The sequence below is a fragment of the Protopterus annectens genome, chromosome 3.part0 (genome assembly GCF_019279795.1).
Source record: "Protopterus annectens isolate FY-2018-M chromosome 3.part0, PAN1.0, whole genome shotgun sequence".
NCBI lineage: Eukaryota > Metazoa > Chordata > Ceratodontiformes > Protopteridae > Protopterus > Protopterus annectens.
In genome coordinates this window covers 827,993,202-828,014,603 of record NC_056731.1, presented here as the reverse complement: position 1 = coordinate 828,014,603, position 21,402 = coordinate 827,993,202, and the positions used below count along the sequence as shown (strand labels likewise).

The following is a 21,402-nucleotide window of genomic DNA, read 5'->3' as shown; positions in this document are numbered from 1 at the left end:
AAGGTAAGTGGATAGTTAGTGGGTATGTATAGTTTAGTGTAGGGTTAGGTGTACGAGTTTAGGTGTATGTGTGTGGATTGCTGTTTTTTTTTTTCTCTTGGAAAAAATTCACTGTTCCAAATGTTCGATGTTTTGTATTTTCGATTGCTAGGGTTCAATATTAGAACACTCGACATTTCAAATGTTCGATGTTCTAATATAGACCCAAAAAATAAAGTATAACACAATTTTACAGAAAGCTCTTTCTCTAAGTACAATAATCCCTTCTAGTGTGTGCATTATTGTGTAAATAATGCCCTTCCAGAGGTGTAGAGGCCCTCCACCTTCGACTTCAGGCTTCATAACACCCCTGAGCGGGCATTATTTAGACAGTAACACTCAGCCTGTTGGGCATTATTGCTTGCATAAATGACCTCCCGAAGACAATGAAGCCCTCCAACTTCCAAGCTGATCTTCAGAATACCTGTGTATGATCTGGTATTATCCAGTGTTGCCCACCCTAGTGACTATTATCACTTATTTTGAAGATTTCAGCAGTATCTTTTGGTGTAATACAATAGCGTTAGTCTACTGATGCGTAGTTCATTTACATCAAAGCTTCTTTTTTTATTGGGACTGCGAGAACTTAATATTCATATTACAGGACAGGCTAAATAATTTGCTATACATATTTAATGTCATTCAGTCACTGTTTTGCTCATAACACTTTGTTTGCTTTATGGCTACATATCTACAACTGCTGTCTGTTCTGAGGAGAGCATGGTAAATTTTTCTGGGAATAGCACAACAGAAAGGGACACATTATGGTAATGGAGCAGCCAGACAGTATATAATAAGATAAGTTACATAGGAATACTATTAAATTTGTTACAAGAGGTATGCGATGGATGCAAAATATAATGATATAAGTGCAATGAAAATATAATGGAGAAATGCAAGCCACTGAAAAGTACAGTCATCTGTCTTTGCATAGTGTAGTAACTGCTGTCAGTGGACACACATACAGACACTGTTCAGTGGTACAGGAGTATCTCACCACACAGAATTGTACAGCCATGGCAAGAACCATCCACCCACCCATCCAACCATCCATCCACCCACCCATCCAACCATCCATCCACCCACCCATCCAACCATCCATCCACCCACCCACCAACCCACCCACCCACCAATCCATCTACCCACCCATCTGTCCACTTGTCCATCCATCCAGCCAGCCAGCCAGCTAGTCATCCAGCCATCCAGCCATCCACCAATCCATTCTCCAAACCATCCTTATACCCGCTGATCCATTCATCCACACATCCATCCATCATTACATCCATTCCATTTAATTCCTTATAACCCATTTTACTCTTTAAAACTTTGCAGAGATGTCTGTTCTTATCCTAGCAATCAATGGGTGGTCTACTGCAGTGTGAGGCAAGATTATACAAGCACCAGTTCCTTGTAAGACTGCATTGTGCATGTTAAGAAATAGGCCCTCCTTCACTTGCAACTCATTCCTTTGTAGCTCTTGTTTAGTTGTAGCAGGATTTTTTAGATTCTTGTGGTACTTGTTGCATTGCAGTTGTACAGAAACATTGCCACACTACTGCTGGGATTATTTTAATCTCTCGCTTTTATTTTTACATTTAGGTTTCTTTGCTAGTTGCATATATGTCACTTTTCATGGGTAGTCCCTAGGCAAAATGTCCAGAAGGCCATCGAGGGGTAAAACATACTGTCTGGTTAGGTGATTTGCTCAGAGTCAAACAGCATGGAACAGGAAGCTGAGAAGGAGAATTAAAGCACGAGCTACAGAGAGCAGATCAGTAACCGCTTATAAACGTAATCCTCCGCTATTACTGCTGCACTGTTATATTCATGGTGCCGGAAGGAAGCCCCATTGAACCCACAGGTCATTTAAGGCATGATTTATCTCAGCGGTCTATACAGACTATTCAACAGGACTCTGAATAGAAGTTCATCATTAACTACAAAGAAACGAAGATCCCTCTAGGTTTGTGATGCAGAAACTGAGATAGTATTTGTACAGAATGTTTTTATTCTACAGGCCATGCCTATAAATTAATAGCCTCTGTCTTTTCTTTCTTCTACGGCCATCATTAATCAAGAAGAGCTATTTTTAATAAATAAATGAAGTGCCTGGGTTATACAGAACTTTTATACCATACCCGTATAGGAATTGCATTCTTCCTCTTTTAAACGGTGCATTATACAATAAATCGTTAATGTTAGACTCTCTATACATTCCTGCTGGCAGCTCTTCTCAGTTACTTCTAAATATCTTTTTTCTAGATAGACACTGATAAGAGTCATCATCACCATCATCACCCCCTTTTTTCCCCATTTTCTACACAACATCAGGGTGTTGTGTCAACTGTTGCCATGTTTCTTGATTCAATGCCACTATCCTATCTTCTTGATAGTCATGCCTGATTGTCACACGTCTTCCCTCACACAGTTCATCCGTTTGCTGGATGCCCTCATTTCCTCTTGACTTCTTTCTGTCTGTCTGTCCCAAATTTTCATCACCAGATTGTCTTCTGCTTTTCTGCACATGTGCCTGAACCACTGTAATCTGATCTCTTTGACTTTCTCTTCAGTTGGAGCTACTTTGGCGTTGCTCTGATGTCCTCATTTCTTTGTTTCTGTACCATACAGTAGTACTGGTCACACCACTGTTTTTTACACCTTATTTTTCAGCTTCTTTGGTATTCTATGGTTACACACTACCCCTGAGACACTGCTAGTTGGCTGCAGCTTCTCTGATTCTAGCTTTGATCTCCTCATTCAGCCTTACATTTTCCTCAACCACATCTTGCAGATATTTGAAGCTGTTAACCTGTTCCACTATTTTGCCTTTTATCTCAGTTCTCATCTTCTTCTGATTTTCCTAGTTTTCTGCCATTACAACTGTCTTATCTGTACTCATTTTTATCCCATGTGCCTTCACTTTTGCATTCCATTCCATTTGCTGAAGTTATTTATTTATTTATTTATTTATTTTTGTTTACTGGGAAAGTCTGACTGGGATCTATCCTATTTTCTATGGAGACCCAGGGAGAAAAGCTACACAGTTATTACAGATATACTACAAAAAACATTGCAAAATACATACATACACACAAAAAAGTAACATAAAAGGAGAAAAAAAGCTGTACAGTTTTACAACTACAAAATACAGAAGATATTCACTTTTATACACACATATTGAAAATGCTGTGACATTTTTAATTATGGGTCAAACATGCATGCACATTAAAACTGTATGTACAGTTTAGGATCTCCAGTTGAAATTTCATACATAGCATGTACTGAAATTGAATATATATATATATATATATATATATATATATATATATATATATATATATATATATCTATCTATACAGTTACTAGAATGATATATGTTTAGAGATATGTTAGAAAGATGTTGGGATGCAATGTCATTTAACTATTATAAAAATGGAGTTTTCAGGTTTAAAGTAGGTAGGTTTGCAAAGGAGATTGTCATTTTTGATGTTAGCATGCTTGTTTTATAAAGAACATTCGTTTGCAATGGAACATGAGGCAGTGATACAGAAACAGAGATGTTAGGTGAGATAGGGATGGGAAGGAATGGACATTTATGGGTTAGAAGGAGGATAGATGTGTATGAGAGGATAAACGTGTTTATGGGTAGAAGTTATAGAATCTCCTGGAGTTGTGCAAAAGCACAGCCAGTTGTATAATAAGTGTTTGGAGAATATTACAGTATGCAATGTAAAGGTTTTTCAAAGATATTGCGTAGAAATCATAGACATTTCAAGTAGAGATTTACATCAATGCAAAAAACAGTGACAAAATACCTTTTGCAGCTAGGAAACTCAAGGTGTGTTACAGGTATTGCACTTTTATTTTGGAACTTGGGTGGACATGATTTTTACAAGGCATGAAATAGGAGTGGGTATTTGGTTTGTGAACCATCACCACTTTGAGCTGTTTGAAGCTTTGTACAAAGTAACTGAAGCCATTGGAATGACAGTAAATCTACAGAGGAAAACAGCATTAGATGGACCTTCACATGTTCTTATGTGTGTAAACCTTGAGAACAGCCTTGAAGCAAACCAATTAAGGACATCCTGTTAAGTAATTGGATACATGCCTTATGTGTAAACCAGTATAACTACTATTGGCTTCATAACAACTGGATGCCATAGCTGTGAATTAACAAAATAAAACTGGTTGGTATGAAATAAGCCAATCCTTTTACAACTGTGAATAAAACTGGAAAAGTAGAAGCACTAACACTGAGTGAAAAAGTACTTTCTTTTTCAACTACGAATTTAAAACAAAGACTGTTTGCTGTACAACAGAATGAGGGCAAAGGAAAGATCATTACAAGTTATCCTAAATCACTGAGCTTGTATTCTAGCTTGTATTCTGTTTTGCTTTGTTCCTTAAAGCAATGCTTTTTAAACAACTGTCATTGTATAAACATTTGGTGCAGGGTGCAGTGCTGGATGAAAAAGATTTTGTCTGAAAAATATGTGTTGCACGTTGACTATGCAGCATGTGGGGATTCTATTTTCAGTTAGAGGACTGAATACATGCCCATGTTGCAAAAGTTTTCTACATGTTTCTTACCTTTCTGTAATCATCTAACAGTTTTATCTGTCTGACTACAATATTTTGTAATGTAAAGTTTTCTATACCATAGGCTTAGTGGTCTTTCTCCGTTTTTGGGAGACGATGACAATGAAACACTGAACAATATCATAGCATGCAAATGGGACTTTGAAGATGAAGAATTTCAGCATGTCTCTGAAGATGCTAAGGATTTTATAACAAAACTGCTTGTGAAAGGAAAAAGGTATGCCTGGTGACAGTTTTCTCTGTGGTATATCTTTGCAAACATTAAATTGTGGCTAATATATGCCTGTACTTTTATTCTTACAAATGGTGCTAGCATATGTTGTATTAATTACTGTGTTATGGAAATATCCCTTAAAAAGATGACATCTTGCTTTGATCGATGCAATGCTATGAAAATGAAGCATTTATCACTACTCCCGAGACTCATCTAATAGGTAATACAAAAACCATTGCATGTTGTTAATGTCTTGCAATGGCACGAAATATATTTGGCAATGGATATAGGTTCATAGGTTGGTACTAGGCTATCGGCCTTCGGGCCTATACAAGCCTAGCCATAACAATTCCCTGGCTCTGTGTCCCTTATAAGAATGTATGTGTTATACTATTTGAGTGAAAATTTTGAAAAGGGTTAACATTATATGATTGAAGTATTGAAACAAAATACATTTTTATAACTTAGGTATTTTTCTTTGTGCATGCTATTTAGATTCGGTGTGTATTTATATATCTAATGAAAAAAGTATAAAAATACTTGATGTGATATAGTATTCATTCGCATGACAGATGCAAAATAGCCATTTTTAGTATTAAAAATATTTATTGTAATAAATATTCTATAATGGCAAGGTTTTACCTTCTATTGAAGTACACAGCATTCCATTCTGGAAGCAAACTTGATATATCAGTCAGAGTGAGTATTAAGTATTGTAAAAACAACAGCCACCCACCCCCCCATTGTTAAGAAGCAAAACATTACTTTATTTGTCCCTTTTTCATTTCCAGAATTGCCTGGTGCAATAAGTACCATTTGCAATTGTACACTTTCCATTTTTTTTTAACATTCAATCTCCACATATTCATGAAATGGCTTGACACCATTAGAATAACACACTGTTTACATCAAATCATTGAACATTACCAATATATATATATTTTTTTTGTTTGATAATTTCATTGTGACATCAAATGCATTTCTCAAATGAAATAAAGCAGTAGCCATATTCAAATTCCCTAAAGAAAGTAATTTCACAGAATAGATGTTGAATTAGCTTTCACTACAGGACTGCACAAAGACATCGCAAATATTCACAAAGTGGCATTGCTCATTTGCAGTTGTAAGCAGTTAGTCGAACATACTAAATATTAACCATGATCTTGTCATTAACGTCAAGTTTTACACAAATAGACTGTACAGGAAGAATCAGTAGAAAGCATTGTAGCGCTTAATTCACTCTCAACTGGCATCTGAGGAGAGAAGCACTTATTTGATTCCCAGAGTTTTCCGATACTGAGGAATGCCATGCAATACATTACCATAAGGGTACCTGCTTGTAAATGTTTCATTTCGCAACCTCCTGCTTAGTCTTATTAAGGTTATCAGAACTTGTCAGAGATTTGGTATGCATGACTAGACCTAAAAAGGGTCCTGTTGTTGTTAGCCTAGTAAACATCTCTGAACCTGTGAACCTATGACCCTAAGAGATTCAAGAATGGGAATGGGAATAGTGGCCTGAGTGAGACCGTTCCTTAACTTGCAGTTGAAAAAAATGGTTAAGAAATTATAACAGTTTTCCTTGTTGAAGGGAGAAATATTTGAGGACTGGGGATGGCAAGTGTCACAAGCTGCTGAAGCTGTATTTCAGTGGCACATGCAGAATGTAAGCAATTACAGTGATTAGAAAAGGGAAATAGTTTTCTATTTCTCTGGTTATGGACACTGAGGGATAGTTCACCTACAAGTATCACTTTTGGGTGGACTTTGAACAGTGGGGGAGTATTTCTATTTTTTTTTAAATGATATTGTGAGTTCACATGAAGGGCATTACCTTTACTTCATGTAAAGTTACACTAGCAGATTCAGTCACTACAAGTTTCATTCCTAGGCTGTCTGATAAGCTTCCCATCTTGATTATGAACACTGCAGTGACATACAGATGTATATCCCTCACATACACTTTTTCTCACTAGTCTGCTTAAAAAACTACTCTGGCTGTGCATGACATAGCCCAATTCTCGAATAGCTACAACAAGCACATAATCATTAACTATTGATTAAGATAATCCATAGCAATCTTCACACGTTCATTTAATTACTATAGTGATAAACATGTAAAAGAAAAAGGAATGAGTTATAAAGAGCAAGTAATATGTGAGCAGAAGTAAGAAATGCTTATTTAAGTATCGTCCATCAGTATGCTCAATGTATGCTCCCTCACTGTGGGCTATTCTATCAAAGTGTTATATTCAAGAGTGATATGTGTAAGGACAACATGCCAACATGAAGCCTCAACAAACCTAACTATAAACAGTTTCTACAACAGAACTTAAAACATTTATAAATGGGTGATATCTTTTCAGCCATACTTGACTCTAAAACCTACATTTTGGGTATGCTACTGTTTTGCTCCCATAATTTTTGTACCACTTTCCTGATCAGGATCCCGTTCCTCACAAGCCATGCATATACATGTCATGGCCCTCCTGACACCTGATGTCTTAGTAGAGGGAGGTTGCTTCCACAGCTCTTTCCAGTGACCTTAAAGAATATTTGTCTGTCTAGTTTATATGGAATACCTTCAGGTTTGTAGTCTGTGATTGGTTTGGAGTTCCATAATTTACTGTTGGTTCATAGGAGCTTACTAGGCTAATGGTCCTAAGGACCTTACAAGGCTAGCCAAGTTTAACCCTTGTTCCCAAAAGGTCTAGAGATAAGGTCTATGTTATAAGCAGATCTAAATCAGCAGTGACTGCCCCTCTCCAAGACAGACATAGTTGAAAACCCTGGGGTGAATTTGTGGTTTCCCAGCCAATCATCCAAGTTACACTTAAAAGGGGTAATGAGGGTCTCTGTTTAACCAGAAGTTTATTCCAGAGGAGAGGCATGTTCTAAGAGACATATCTGTCTCTCCAGCAAGTCCTGTTGATGTCACTTGCTAGGTTAAGGTCCCTAGAGTGAGTGAATTGTGTACCATTTGACTTATGAATATGCAGCATTTCCATTAAGGCAGGATCAGAGGTTGCTCTGTATGCAAGGCACAGGTCGCCTCTGAGTAGTCTATACAATACCTAACTATAAACAGTTTCTACAACAGAACATACAGAGTATAGTGACAGTGATTTCAGTCTGTCTACATAAGACATGTGCTGAAGACCCTGAATTTTCCTTGTGAAGAACCTTTGAGGTCTCTCCAGTTGCTGCATGTGTAAGGGAGCCTTGCACTCTTTTATTGACCTGATGAGGGAAGAGTACAGGGGGGTTATAACCTCCTTTGTTTTGGAAGCTATGCCCTTGCTTATGAGGTGAGCAACTTAAAAGGCTTTCCATACCACCGTGAAGACAAGGTGATCAAAAGTAAGGTTGCTGTCAATCTGTGTGCTCAAATCTCTCACAACTGATTTAGAGCTTAGGGTGTTCCTAACATGGCAATCTGCAGGGTCATCATCTTTGCCAAAAGGGATGATAATGCATTTTTTGCACTGGGTTTAAGACCATGACTTTGGCACCAGTCATTGGTTTGCATAAGTTCTTCTTGTAGAATGTTGACATCATTTGGGGATTCAATGATTGCCCCCAGTTTGCAGTCATCAGCAAACTTTGTCAACCACAGACCTTTTGTGTTTGTCTGTACTTCTGAGAAGTAGATTCTGAACAATACGGTTCTCAGCACTGATGCCTGTGGAACACCACTGGTAATGGGTCTGCTGGTGGAGGTGGAGTCTATTATTTTGACTGTATGTGTTCTGTCAGTGAGACAGTTTGCAACCCACCTGACAGTATTGACCCCCAGCTGGGTGAGGTTTTTCAGTTATATTTGAGTGGGTGGGGTGCATTGTCGCAAAGGAATTGGCTAAGTCTAGGTAGACTGTATGCACACGTTTGCCTTCATCCAGAGCTTTGGTAACAGTCTAGAAGAAGTCCAACAGGTTCAACATATAGGATCTCCTTTTAACAAAACCAAACTGCATAGGGTCAAGTGTTTGAAGGTGTCCTATGTCCTTGTTGATAAGGTCCATGATGATTCTTTCCATGGCCTTGCAGATAAGGCTGGTTAGACTAATGGGTCTATAGTTCCCAGGGTAAGTGGATGCACCCCACTTGTGCAAGGGGATGACGGTAACTGCTTTCCATTCAGCAGTGACAAAAGCAGTGCTTAGGCTGTGGTTGAAAAGAGTACTCGATGGTGTTGTTAACTCCTGTTTTAAACCATTGAGAATGCAGCCTGTTTTTGGTCTTGGAGAGAGTGGTTAAACCTGCAATTTAGAGATACTAGGTGGAGAATAGGTGGGAGGAATGTTTTGGGGTATATGTGGCAGGGACGGGGGAGACATTTTCACTGAACCTGCCTGCTACCAGGTTGACTATTTCCACTGGTTCAGTATATGAGGTACCATTCACTGCCAGTTCAATGCAACTCTGGGCTTTTCCTTTAAGGTTTTGGATGTAGCTAAATAATCCCTTATGGTTATCCTTAGCCAGGGATGCTAATCTAAATTTGTAGTTAGCTTTAGAAGGACTTTACAGGATATCTTATTTACTTGTTCAAGCTGAGAACCCTGTGTGCTTCCAATTCTGAGATTGTTCCTTCTTGCTCTTAGACAGCAATTTCTTCCTCTTATTATATAACCTGTTTATGGTGGATGTCCACCAGGCAGGCTTGTTTTTTCTTGAGGATATTGGCTTTGGTCCTATCAAGAATGGCTGAGTTGATACAATTTTATAGATGTTTATACAATGCATTAGTGTATATCACAGTATAGCTGCCCTTGCCGTTAGTGGAGACAGGAACTTTGAAGCTATTAATGCCCCTCATAAGAGGCTGTAGTTGGCTTTGGAGAAGTTTTTTGCCTAATTTATCCTTAGGGGGATCTGATGCTATCATTACTTTGAAAGGGACTAACTTATGATCAGACTTCACCAGGGAGGGCTACACACTTGTGGTGGTGCACACTTCTACCATGTTGGTGCGTACCAAGTCTAGAATGCTCTGGACCCTTGTGGGGCTGCCAACTATCTGCTCCAAGGCATTTGAGTTCATGAGGTCCAAGAACCTTCAGGCGTGTGTGTTTGTACATGTATAATTTACCCAGTCTATGGACAGGTAGTTAAAGTCACCCATAACCAGGCTGTTTGGCTGTATTTTGAGTGACTCAAGTAGATCTAAGTAGGCAGTGTGGATATCATGGTTCATGGAGGGGGATCTATAGCTGGTGATAACTTGGAGAGGGGGTCTTTCCTATAGTTATTTGCACATGGAGTCACCTATGAATAAAACATTTGATTTTGTATTTTTCCTTAGGGGCATATTTGGTGAGACACTGATGTGTGTGTTTGTATGTATCCTGTGATTTTCTGGAAATGTATTAAGTGAAGTGTATTTATGTTTGGGAGGTAGGTCTCTGATCTTCAGTTAGACGTCTAGTGAGAATTTCTGCATATGTAGGTTTAGGTGTTATATGCAGGGATGGTGCAGAAGGTCAACTGTGTGAGATGACATCCTGCTTAGTATCTTATATACTGATTTGTGAGCGAAAGAGCCTAGGTTCTAGATACTTAATATAGATGCATCTCTCTTACATATTGGAATTTGTGTGAATTAGGAGAAGTGGGTTGTCAGTATACATGAGAAGATTGCTACATTGTACTTAAATATAACTGTATTATTACCTACCTACCTACCCATAAACTGTATAAAAATTCTGAAAGTATATTATTGGAGTACTATTGGTCTAGTGTCTGTAGTACTTTGGTTGCCCAATATAACAGTGAGATGTACTTATAAGAATCTCTAGTGGTATTTTATATGTCAGCATATAAAGGTTTTACAGGAGTCAGCTTGCCCTGGCTTAACTCTGGACTGAGACCTACAGGGGTTATTTTTTTTTTTACTAAGCTCTGTGTTGCTCATTTGCCTGGTGTTCCTTAGAAGAATGAGACAGGATTCAAAAAGGCTGAATTTTAGAGCTTTCAGGAAGTGACTTCTTAAATTATTTAAAGGCTACACCCAGTTTCTGTGTCTGGGGGCAACTCCCCAGAAACATAAGGTCTGGGTAAGGGAAAGTCATTTATGTGCTTCTGCATGAACTACTTCATATGATTTTTTTTTGACTTACTGGTTGAAAATTAATAAACAAGGGAGGCATCACAAAATAGTTTCTGATGTGTCTGACTTTGTTAACTTGTTTATGAATGTCACAGATGGAAGGTTAAGATCAAAGATGCCAGTTTAATGAATGACAAGACACACACACACACACACACACACACACACACACACACACACACACACACACACACACACACACACACACACTGTCACACACACACACACACACACACACACACACACACACACACACACACACACACACACACACACACACACACACACACTGTCACACACACACACACACACACACACACACACACACACACACACACACACACACACACACACACGCAGTAAAAAATCTGAGCTATTTCACCTTAGGCAACATGAGAAAATGCTCTAAGAATATTAGTCTGCATGGGAATAAGGGAATTAAAAAAACTTCTGCATTGAATTGGATAATGACAAGCTAAAGTAATCTCTAGTATTAATTCTGGGAAGCCTGAAGTGGCACAGCATTCATTGGGAAGTGCTGTTCCTAAAAGTATTCAGTTCGCTAGCTCGATTTTATGCTGGAGTGCTCTTTATATGGCATTTCTATGTATTCCCTATGTTTTCATAGGTTTTTTGGGGGGACACAAGTTTCTTTCCACACTCTGAGCATATGTGGATAGTTTGAATTATCAATATATAAATTAGTATATATGTCAGTATACTAGCATCCCACAATGGAGCAGTGTTCTTTAAAAGATGGGTTGTCTGGAGAGGCCCAGTACTTAGCGGGACAGGCTTCCCAAAACCCTTAAAGGAATGAATATGGTACTGAAAATGAATGGGTGCTTAGAGCTTCTATCCATCATCTAGATCTGAGAAGTAATGATATTACAGGAAAAATGATGGCTCTGAGGAGGATAACTTAGGCAGAAATTAGATATGACAGTAAGTGCACGGGGTTAAGGCTCTGAGCTGTTAAAGAGCTGCTTCCTGTACCCAAGGTACATAGTTTGAATCCTTCCACCTCCCTGTCTACTTTGTTGCTCTGAGCAAGTCACTTAACCAGAAAGTGTTCTTGTGTCATCAGTGAAAAGGGGCACTTGTACCCAGTGGGTTATCTGGTTAACAAATGTAGACAAGAAGTAAAACATTAATTACATTATTGTAATTACATTAATTGGTGAGCAGGTCTATCGACAAACTAGACTGGAATCCAAAAAAATGACAGAAACTAAACAAGTGGCTGTTGGTTTGCCAATCATCTGTGGAGAAGTGCTGAAAGAGGTGTCAGAACAACGAGGAGACTAAAGTTCTGGATTTATTGGATATTGGATACTGCTTCACATGCTTAAACATGCATATGTTTTAGTGCTTGTTACATGTTTCAGTGGCCTTTGCATAGGGTTATGTTCAAAATAGAAGCATAATTCAATGGCAAATGTATTTGTAAAATGTTATTATTCAAATCAGGAGTCTTCACATTCAGGCAAGAGTCTTGGTTGGGGAAACAGGGAATGCTCTACTTATGGCAGTAACAGAAAAAGGCAAAAAGAGCCTTATTATAATATGCTACATAACTCCAACCTTCTGCTTTTGAAGGGCACAGATGGCAAAGTTTTTTCTTCTTTAACTTCTCTTCCTAGCATTAAATTGCTTTCAGAGGGACTGTGCATTTTAAAACATCTAAGAGGGATGTGAACATTCTTTTAGAAGGATTAACCGCATTTCCCTCTGATGCCTTAGTGTTAATCCCCATGGCATCCATGACTTGGAAAACTATATTTATGCTGAGCACTACTTCAGCTAGAATGTTTTCAGACTTTCATATATTCTCTTTCTTATATGTTTTTTCAAAGGGACACAAACGCTTTTGCTTCTAATTGGCTGTTCATGCTCAGAGTTATGTTAGAAACTTTCTTGATCTGGGAGAAAGAGATTTCTTATTTTTATGATCAGTGTAAGCATTTGGGGAGTGACTCTTCTATTAGATGGATTCTAGAAGGAACCTGAGAATCTCAATGACAGAACAAAAGCTGTCAGGATGTCAGAAGAGGTGCTGGTTTCCTATTACTCTAACGTGCTGGGGGCACAATTAGGCAAGCATGTTAGTTTTAAATAGCTAGCTAATGTTATTGCCTTTTGTTATGTTGATTGTGGGTGTCTCTTACAGGGCATATGACAGCTGAAGCTGCTAAATAAGCTATATCTTGGGTAACCATCCTTCAAAAGGATTTCATACCTCTCAACTGTACAGATTTTTGAAGAATGCCCAGATTTTTGCCTCATATTTTTGGTCCATTTTTCATAAAATTGTGTTTTTTCTGGCAAATTATTGGCAAGTCATTAAAGACTGGAGACAGAAAATAATGACAGACATTTGAGTTTCAGACTTCAACCCTTCAGAAAATTCATGCTAAAGCAAAGTCTGTTATTCTACCAACTGTCTACGTTTGTAAGAGCAATATTTAAAAATGACCCCTTTTTTGGGCCTTTGTCCCCCCATTATTTATGGCTTTGTACATATTTCTTGCTCTAAGAGGTTGAGAGGTATGAATTTTCTCCTTTGTGAGGGAGAGAATTAGTATTCTAGCTTCATGTTCACAAAATATGCAAATTCTGATGCTAAAGTCAGGCAAGATTTTGCAAAAACACTTCTTCAGGGTATGCTAGATGTGTCTTCCACCTAGATGTATACATAGGACTTACTGGCATATTCAGAGATTAAATCTTAGTTATTTGACATACAGGAACAGATAAAAGTTTATAATGTGATTCTGTGAAAAAAAGGATCTAGTTTAGGTCCCTGAGTGCTGACTCATCAAAGCCCATTTAGTCAGACCCTCTTTACAGTTGTGCTGAATGCCCCACATCTCCCTTGCAAGGGTTATACTCCCCATAATATAAGTAAATCTTGTTTGTAACTATGTAATTGTTAATTGCTATGTTAATCAAATTGTTAATTGCTATGTAAATCCAATGTAACTACTGTCTGTATATTTTAACTGTGGAGCTTTTCTCCCCGGGCCTCCGGTGAAAATGGACCTACGCTCAACAAATGTAAATAAATAAATAAATAAATCTGAGGTTGTCAAGCTATTTGCTAAATTTCAGTGTAAGTAACATACTTTCTTTGGCAGTTTATAGCAGAGAAATAAGAGTTCGTACTATAGATCAACTTAATTTTGTAGTCCAGACCTTAACTCCCTCAGTATACCTCTCAGTGTCATAGAACAAGAAATCTGGACAAAGCCACACAAAAAAAAGGGGGGGAGGGACAAAAATAGGGGCTTATTTTAAATATTATATCTTACAAACTTAGAAAGTTGATAGACTAACAGGGTTTGCATTAGCATGAATTTTTTGAAGGATATTAAATCTGAAACACAAATGTCTGCCATTACTTTCTGACTTTGGTTCTCAATGACTTGCCAGTGATTTGCCAGAAAAACTAAATTTTATGAGAAACAGGCCACAAATATGAGGTAAAAATCTGGACATTCTGTAAAAATCAGGGCAGTTGAGAGGTATGTCCCTCAGTTTCTATTTGCTGCTAGTGTGCAACACTGACAAAATGATTTAATCACACAGAGCTCCCAGATTAGCCTTGAACAAGGCATATCTTTATTTATTTATTTATTTTATTTTACATTTGTTGACCGGGCTAGTTCAGCTGGATATATGTCCATTTTCACCAGAGGCCTGGGGAGAAAAGCTCCTCAAAAACACAGTATAATTTATTTAAATGACAGTTTTGACAGATACAGGTACATTACATATTTTAGCAATTCATTACAGTTCATTACATTTTTGCTTACATAATCTTAGTACATATCATATATGGATAGTTATAAGAAGATATTGATAATGACATTCGATTAATATATAAAATCACACTTTCTTTATGGTTAACAGAAAAGCAACTAGTACATACAGGCATAGTGATAGGTATCCTGAGATAAATGGGGTAATTAGTCAGGGTTCGCACAAGGACATAACCGATGTGAATAGTTTCAGTTTGTTTTTAAATAGTGTTACTGAGGAAAGGGAGGTCAGGTCATTTGGGAGTGAATATATATATATATATATATATATATATATATATATATATATATATATATATATATATATATATATATATATATGAGGCATAGTATAGAGTAGAGATTAGGTGGGTACGGGCAATAGTAGCCCTAGCTAATGGGGTCAGAAAGGATTTGATTCTATAGAGGGAGCCTAGTTTTTTGTTGACTATTTTTATAGTACTGTTAACGTGAGTATCAAAGTTAAGGTTGTTATCAATTAGCACCCCTAGAAGTTTTGTAGTTGAATCAGGAGATATGATAGTACCGTTGTTTGATGTAACAGTAAAGTTAAGTGGGGAGGCCCTACGGGTGGGAGTGAAGAGTAGGAGTTTTGTTTTTTTGGGGTTCAAGATGAGGCAGCAGTGTAGAAGCCATTTCTTGACTGTATTAAACACATTTTGGGTGAGGGTCTGATGGAGAAGTGGCTGAGCATATTAATGTGGAATTGTCTGCATATTGTATACAGGTAGCTTGAAGTATTACAGAATGTGGGTCATTAATAAAAATAGAAAATAGGAGAGGTCCTAATATGGAGCCTTGGGGGATACCGAGGGCAATGGGGAGTTGGGTAGATAAGTTATTCTCCCATAGTACAGCCTGCTGCCTATTGTTTAAGTAGGATTAGAAACATTGTAGAGCCAGTGCATCTAGTGACAGGTTTTTGAGTATGTTTATGAGGAATAGGTGTTTAACCATATTGAAGGCTTTAAAGAGATCAATAAAGAGGGCAGAGGATAGAGTGTTATTATTGCAATTTTTGTTAATACAGTCAGAGAAGGATAAGAGGGCAGAGGTGGTACTATGAAATGGCCTAAAACCATGTTGGCAGTTAGCTAGTAAGGTGTTATCTAGTAGGTGGTTTAACAGTTGTCTATGAATGCATTTCTCCATGATTTTTGCCAGCAGAAATAATATAGCTATAGGTCTATAGTTTAATAATTCATTGGAGTTACCACCTTTAAGCACGGGCATAATATGTGAGATTTTCCAGATAGATGGGATAGTTCCCTCAGTGATAGTTCTGATAATCAGGATGGAGATGGGATAGGCTATGGCCTTTTCAGCTTTTTGCAGATATTCTGTAGGTAGTAGATCAGTTGAGGGTGTGGTTGGTTTAAGTTTCTGAATAAGGGTACAGACAAGGGATGTAGGGACAGGTTTGAAGGTGAAATAAGGGGGGTAAGCTAGAAGTAGAGGTAGTCAGAGATGATCTGTCATGAGTTAGTTGATTGGCAAGAGACTGAATGTTTTCAGTGAAGAAAGTGTTAAAGGTATTGGCAATTTGCTTGGGACTGTCATGGTCAGAGCCTGATGGGGTGGGTGTGACAGAACGACCTGGGTGTAAAAGTGTATTAATCCCTGCCCAGAACTTTTGTGGTTTGTTTTGATGGGTTTGTTGGAGTTGAATATAATAGTTTCTTTTATCCAACAGTATGGATTTTTTTGTATCATTTCTTAGCTGTCTAAATTTTAAATGATCTTCAGGTCTTTTAGTAGTACGCCACTTGGCCCAGACTTTATTTCTAAGGAGCATTTTTTGTTTAGTTGCTATTGAGAGCCATGGAGCAGGTTTAATCCTAGCTCTAATGGTATGTATTGGCGCATGTAATCTAAAATAGCTAAGAATTTAGTGTTAAAGTATTTTACTGCTTCCTCCAGAGGTAGGTGTTTGAGGGCTGACCAATCACATGCCTTAAGTTCATTTTGGAAGATGTTGGGGTTAAACTTTGTGTTGCTCCTTATTGTCCTATAGGTGATTGGGCTTGCAATGTCCTCTTATATCTGATTATGAAGGTGAGTGAATGGTCGCTTATACCTTCGGGGAGGGTCCCTACTTTGTAGGTTTGGCAATGGCTGTTTATGAGAATCCAGTCTAAGGTGCTTTCATTGTTATTGGGTTTGTTGGTTCTTGTGGGACTGGTAATGGTTTGGGTATAGTAGGCTGTTCAGTAGTACAGCTCTTCCAGTTGATATTAAAGTCACTGAGTAGTATCGTTTTTGGGGATAGTTGGTGGAAAGCCAGCTAAGGAGATCTTCTAGGGTGTTAGTTATTCCCTGGGGGAAGATAAAACACCAATAATATAGATGGATTTACATTTATTGAGTTGAATCTTGGAGATAAGGATTTTAGCATTACTAGTTAGAGAGGGTTTAGAGTCTACAGATGTCACCTGTAATCCAGATTTGTATAGGATAGCTACTCCCCCACCCTTCTTAGCTTTAAGGTCCAGTCGCAAGATATTGTATCCTAGTGGAATAACTTCATTGTCTTGCGTTGCTGGCTTGAGCCATGTTTCAGTGAGACATAGGATGGCAATTGAATGTACATCCATGAGAGCATATAGGTGGGCAACCTTATTATTTATGCTCCTAATGTTAAGATGGGCTATCAAGAGTGAGTTGGGGGGGTCTGGTAAGGAATTGAATGTTAGAGGGGGTTGGGGTATGGGGCTCTGTGGTCTTGATAGAATTTGGCTCAGGATTAGGATATATATCTCCATCTATTATCTGCCTGTTGAATATACCTGGTTAACAGATAACAGTTACACCCCATAACAAAGATTTTAGAAACCATTCCTTTCTCTCCTAGGCATATGCAGACATCCTTATGAAGAATTTCTTTGATCTGCATTTACATAGGTAGGAATGTAATTTCTGAGACTGATTAATATTTGTTCCAACTGACTGAAGCCCATTAAGTTGTGTTTGACTGACTGCTGTGTTTAGGAATATGGAGGCTTTTCAAGGGCCAAATACACAGCTTCGGTGGACTCAAAGTATATCTCATGATGCCTTCTAAATAGTCTGAATGTGACCTATCAGGACCATTGGAGTCCGTATTTAACTACAGGCTCTGAGTAGGCTCTGTGCCCTGGGTAGGGAGGACTGCAACAGTCTTCCCTCTGAACAAGGATGGACCTTTAACAGATCCCAGGAACTACAGGACTATTAGTTTGACTAGTCTCATATGCAAAGCCATGGAAACAATTATCATAGAAATGATTAACAATGGCATAGGAAACCTTCAAACACTGGAGCCCACCAGTTTGGTTTCGTCAAAGGCAGGATATGCCTGCTAAGCCTAGTGGACTTCTTTCTGAAGGTCACAAAGGCAGTGGATGAGGGCAAAACAGTACATACTGCCTATCTTGACCTGTTTAAGGCATTTGATAGAATACCCACTTGGGCACTGGTAACAAACTCATGAAATTAGGCGTAATTCCCTGTGTAACACCCTGGATAGCCAACTGGCTGACAGATAGGACCCAGAAAGTTAGGATCAGACTACCTCCACAAAGAGGTCGGTCACTAGAAGAGCGCGTCAGAGCTCTGTGCTGGGTCTTCTCCTCTTTGGCATGTACTTCTCAGAAGTTAAGATCAACATCAAGAGCCTTTGGTTTACCACTTTTGCTGATGATTGCAAACCAGTCATAGAATCTCTGCCCAAGATACTAATATTTAACAGAAAGGTTTAACTCTAACAAGCGACTTATTCCAAAGCCATGGCTTAAAACTCAATATCAAAAAAATGCATAATAGTTCCTTTTGAGAAGTTGACCACTCTGGGAAACTACCTCATTAATAAAACATCCTTAAAAGTAGACCCAGTAGTCAGGTATTTGGGGATGCATGTACATCCTGGCCTTTGACTAACGTGTCTAAGTTAGTAAGGAAGTCATTCTGTATCACTCAATGTATAAGTCAGCGTATGGCCTCTCGATCCCGGGAGGTCAGTATGCCACTGTTTTCTGTTCCTATCAAACTCATCATTGAGAGTAACACCCCCTTTGTTATGCACATGACCAGGCATGTGCAACAACTGAAATGTCCACGGAGGTTCCTCACAAAAAAAATTTAGAGCATAAAAATAATGTCCTATACAGAGTGCCTGAAAGTCCTATCTCTGTACTCTGTTTTCTACCGACTACTGAGAGGTGATCTATGCCTGGCATACAATGTATCCTTGGATCCTGCTCCGATAGACCTTTTTCATATCTGCAGAACAAACAGCATCAGAATTATAAGATCTAAGGACTTAAACTTTGCTTATGACATAAATAGAATACATTGTAAGGAGAGGTATGTATTTCAGAGAATTCCCATTCTCTGGAATAGACTTCCCATCCATGTGAAGCAACATACCTCTCAACCTCCTACAGCAAGAAATCTGGACAAAGCCACAAATAAAAGTGGACATTTTTACATTATTGTTGTTATAAACTTAGAAACTTGACATAATAACAGATTTTGCATTAGCATGAATTTTCTCAAGGGCATGAAGTCTGAAACTCAAATGTTTGTCATTATTTTCTAACTTCATGCTTTAATAATTTGCCACTAATTTTCCAAAAAACCCCATAAATTTATGAAAAACAGACCAAAAATATGAGGCAAAAATCTGGACATTTTGGGAAAATCTGTACAGTTGAGAGGTATGTGAAGCAGTGCCGTCCCTAAACCTATTCACATGTAAGCTGGACCAATGAATGAAAAATCAAAAATTCACCCCCCTGATTTAGTACCTATTTCTCTGATGGACAGAGGCAACCATTAAATCATGCCTTAGCTAACATACACCAGTTAAACAACCTCTGAGGCACAATAACTCATGTGATACATTTGGGTTGCATGTCTAGGCTTATAAAGACCCTAGAGGCCATTAGCCTAGTATAAACTTTAGATCCTAAGAGATGCTAGTTCATCTTCCTGGGTGCTGCATTAACTGAGGGCCACAGAGAGGTACTTGTGAAAATAGGTGTTATCACAGGTGTGAAGCATGACACTCTGATGTCCAGTCATTGTCTCCATGTTCATGGTCTCCAGGCCCAGAAAGAGCAATGGCAAAGACTGATCTAGCTGATACTCTGCTGGACCTAAGCATCTTTTTTCTGGTGGGAAGGCATAGATCAGTGTTTTAAATGAGGCTGTGGTTCTACAAATGTGTGCAGGATAGTTCTTTCTCAGTCATCGTCTCTTTGGAGGCTCATGGTAATGACTGCATAGTTTTAATATCTGTATCATGCAGTCATGTTCTCAGTAGATATGCATGCCTCCTTCAAATGTAAAGGTGACAGTGACTAGAGAATAGTGTAAATATATATAACATATACCTTACTCAAACTCACTCAAATTTTCACAAAAATAAAGAACATCCAGAGTTGTGGGTGTCAGATGACAACACAGTATAACAGAAGCCAGACTGACTCTTCATTATGTTGTATCGAGCCTGTAAGAAAACTGACATGTTCTAAAAGGTAGTCTGACTTATTACTGCACTTGGGATTGCTTGCGCTGTAAATGGAGTTGCAAATAAAAAGTAATACAGTTGCATGAATAAACTTAACATAAACGTCTGGCCAGCTCCCAAAGATTCAGGGCACCTTCCACGTGACCAAACTGTTATCTTGAGCTGAGCTAACTGAAAGACAGGTTTGGGTATCAAGCCTTTAATTCTTTCATGCAAACAGAAAGTGGGAGTCTAAAGCCCTGACAAGGACAGTACTAGGAAAATAATAATAATAAATGTCCACACCCTGTCAACCAAAGTATACAAAAATAAGGTAGACTGAGGGAGGGAGTGGCTGCTGCAACTGTGATCATTCAAACATCTGCTGTTTTGGTTAGTTTACACAACTTTACTGTGTTTTTCATATGGATTACCTCTGCAGTAGTCTAGGGTATATAGATAGATTACCATATCTTAGACTAAGAAAAAAAAACCCAGCCAAGCTTCATTTTCCACTGTGTGATTCCTTAAAACCTCTTTTATAAGAGGTAACATGGGATATATGCAAATCACCCCTTAAGGACATCAGGTGTTTCAGCTATATGGCAGTTTTGAATGCCGGTCATTATAACATAACTTTTACCACAGAAAAAGTAGTTTAAAGTTAATTTTATTAACATTTTAACACAAAAGTAAAAAGTAACATTTTCAAAAGCATTCACAAATCACACAGTTATTAAAGCACGTTGTCCTAGCTTAAGATATTAAGCTTTATAGACAAAGTAAGTTTTAGCCATAAAAATGAATCAGAAGTGTTTTTATCTACTGGGAACTTAATTGCCCAGTAATAGAACAGCATTAGCCAGGCATCGATCCTTGAACGATCGCAGATGAGTGCTTGGGTTAAGGCTATTAGGCAGAGGGACATTTCCTGTGGTACTTTTGACTGGTGACTCATTGAAGTTACATTCAGCTACAGAGACATATGGCTGTTGCAAATTTCCTGTGGGCAATGAGAAACATGCTGTACCATGCCCACAACTTCAATAAACTAGTGCATGCGGTCAGTGGAACTAATGTGTATTGTGCTTGGTGTACAGTACATGGTTATGTAAGTACGTGTGGAAGT

General features: G+C 38.3%; 1 protein-coding gene across 1 annotated transcript in view; it reads left to right on the top strand.

Annotated features, from left to right (window-relative positions):
• MYLK4 (myosin light chain kinase family member 4) overlaps positions 1 to 21,402 on the top strand; it is a 1,154,879-nt gene that overhangs the window by 1,107,033 nt on the left and 26,444 nt on the right. The window contains exon 12 of the mRNA XM_044065164.1: positions 4,706 to 4,858. Coding sequence (XP_043921099.1) covers positions 4,706 to 4,858 — 153 coding nt within the window. The remainder of the gene's footprint in view (positions 1 to 4,705; positions 4,859 to 21,402) is intronic.